The sequence below is a fragment of the Geospiza fortis genome, unplaced genomic scaffold (genome assembly GCF_000277835.1).
Source record: "Geospiza fortis unplaced genomic scaffold, GeoFor_1.0 scaffold16, whole genome shotgun sequence".
Taxonomy (NCBI): domain Eukaryota; kingdom Metazoa; phylum Chordata; class Aves; order Passeriformes; family Thraupidae; genus Geospiza; species Geospiza fortis.
In genome coordinates, this window is record NW_005054302.1 from 835,838 (window position 1) to 837,809 (window position 1,972).

At 55.2% G+C, this 1,972-nt stretch overlaps 1 protein-coding gene across 1 annotated transcript in view; it reads right to left on the reverse strand.

The window, feature by feature from the left end:
• Window positions 1-275: 275 nt before the first annotated feature.
• Window positions 276-1,972, reverse strand: part of PDX1 (pancreatic and duodenal homeobox 1) — a 3,637-nt gene continuing 1,940 nt past the window's right edge. The window contains 2 exon segments of the mRNA XM_005417673.2: window positions 276-333; window positions 335-641. Of these exon segments, the coding sequence (XP_005417730.1) occupies window positions 276-333; window positions 335-641 (365 nt within the window).

A 1,972-nucleotide genomic window follows, 5' to 3' on the forward strand; every position in this document is an offset into this window, starting at 1 on the left:
CGCCGCCTCCCGGCCCTCCCGGCGGCTCCCTGCGGCCTCCTCTTAGCGCCCACAGCGAGCCTCTCCTTGTCACAGCTGGGCATCTTACATTTACCCTCCGGAGAACGCCAGTTTTGGAGTGGAGGCACCGCGTTTCCCCGGGGGAAGGCGCGAGTGGGTCGGCACGGCACGGCACGGCACGGCACGGCACGGCAGAGGGAAGCTGGCCCCAACCTCTCGGCTCTTTTCCATGTCCCATCCTTTCCCTCGTCCCGGGCCGTGGAGCTCCCCGCGGCTCACCGAGAGTCCTGCTGCCTTCTGGGGACTAGGCTGGGGGCGAGGAGGTCCCTCGACGGGACACGGCTGGAGATCCTCCTTGGTCTGCAGCTCCCCGGAGGACACAACGCAGTCTTGCTCGGGGTCATTGCTGTTGCCCGCCCCTCGTTTTTTGTCTTCTTCTTTCTTCCACTTCATCCGCCGGTTCTGGAACCAGATCTTGATGTGCCTCTCGGTCAAGTTCAACATGACAGCCAGCTCCACCCGCCGCGGCCTGGAGATGTACTTGTTGAAGAGAAACTCCTTCTCCAGCTCCAGCAGCTGCGCCCGCGTGTACGCCGTCCTCGTCCGCTTGTTCTCCTCCGGTTCCACCATGTAGGATCCACCTGGAGAGAAGCGAGAGTCAGCCTGGGCCCGCCCGGCCGCCCCCTCGGGCTGCGGGAACCACATCCCACCACCCCTGCGCGGCGCGGAGGATACGCGGGGGGAAGCAAGCGGGGGGAGGGGGAGGCCGCGGGGAGCTGTCCTGCTGGGCAGAGCGAGGTGGTGCTGCTGGCGGCAGTCGCCGCTGCTGTCATTTTATTTTACAATAATTTAATATTTTTTAGCCATGATTTGGATGGGGTTTTCAGGGAAGCGCCAAGGGAGAAATTCACGTGCCACCGTTTGCATGACACTGAAAGCTCAGAAAGGCTCCCGGATCCAGGGCCGCAATTGTTCAGGTTCTCGTTACAATTAATTCATAACAAATAATTTTTTAAAAAAGGTAAGAAAATAAAAAGGGAGAAAAAAACCCACCAAACTCCACCACACAAACCAAAGCAAAATGGAAAAATTTAACCCCTCAAAAAAACCCTCCAAAAAAACCAAAGCGCCAAAGAAACTCCTCTAAAACAAAGCAAAAATAACCATTATAATTAGTGGGCCTGCCGGGTCGGGCCGGGAGTTGGACCCCAGCTGCTCCATTTCGCCACGTTGATGAAACCTTGGGTTTCTTGTTCCCGTAAAAAGCGGCAGCAGCAGGATCGCCGTTCCCAGCGCGGCCGCCGCAGTCCTGCGTGGGCACCGGGGTACGGGCAGTACAGGCGGGCACATCGACAGGGGCCCGAGGTGGGCACGGAACCTCAGGGCCGCTTTTGCCAGTGCCAGCGCCCCTCTGGGAACGTTTTTGGGGTTGATATCATCTGCGGGGAATAGTGCTTTAAACAGCCAGAATGAAATAATAATTTCAAGAGAGATACGTGGACTCTCCCACAGCTCATCTTCCTATTCCCATGATTCTGTATTTATATATACAGCGCTTGTAAATGTAAAACTATGTATAAAACTTATATATGTATTTAAAATATATATTTAAATACACATATAACGTTTGCATAGTGATGTGTATATACCTATGTGCGTGTATAAATAAATATTAAAATCAATGTATGTATGTATAAAATTGTTGGTAAATCTAAACTTATGCGTGCATGAGTTTGTATCTGAAAAAAAATCACCTTATTCTGTTACTTTAAACTTAACTGGAGCTACCGGGAAGGCGGAACGCCCAGGTCTGTCGGAGGGCCGCGGTCGGTCGGGCCCGGGACAAGGCCGATAAGCCCGGGGTGAGCGGCGGAGCCCGGGGCCGGGCACGGCGTGTGGCACCGGGCCGGGCTCGCCGCGGCCTCCCTGGGCAAAGGCCCGCAGCCTCCGTGGACACCTAAATCCCAAGGGT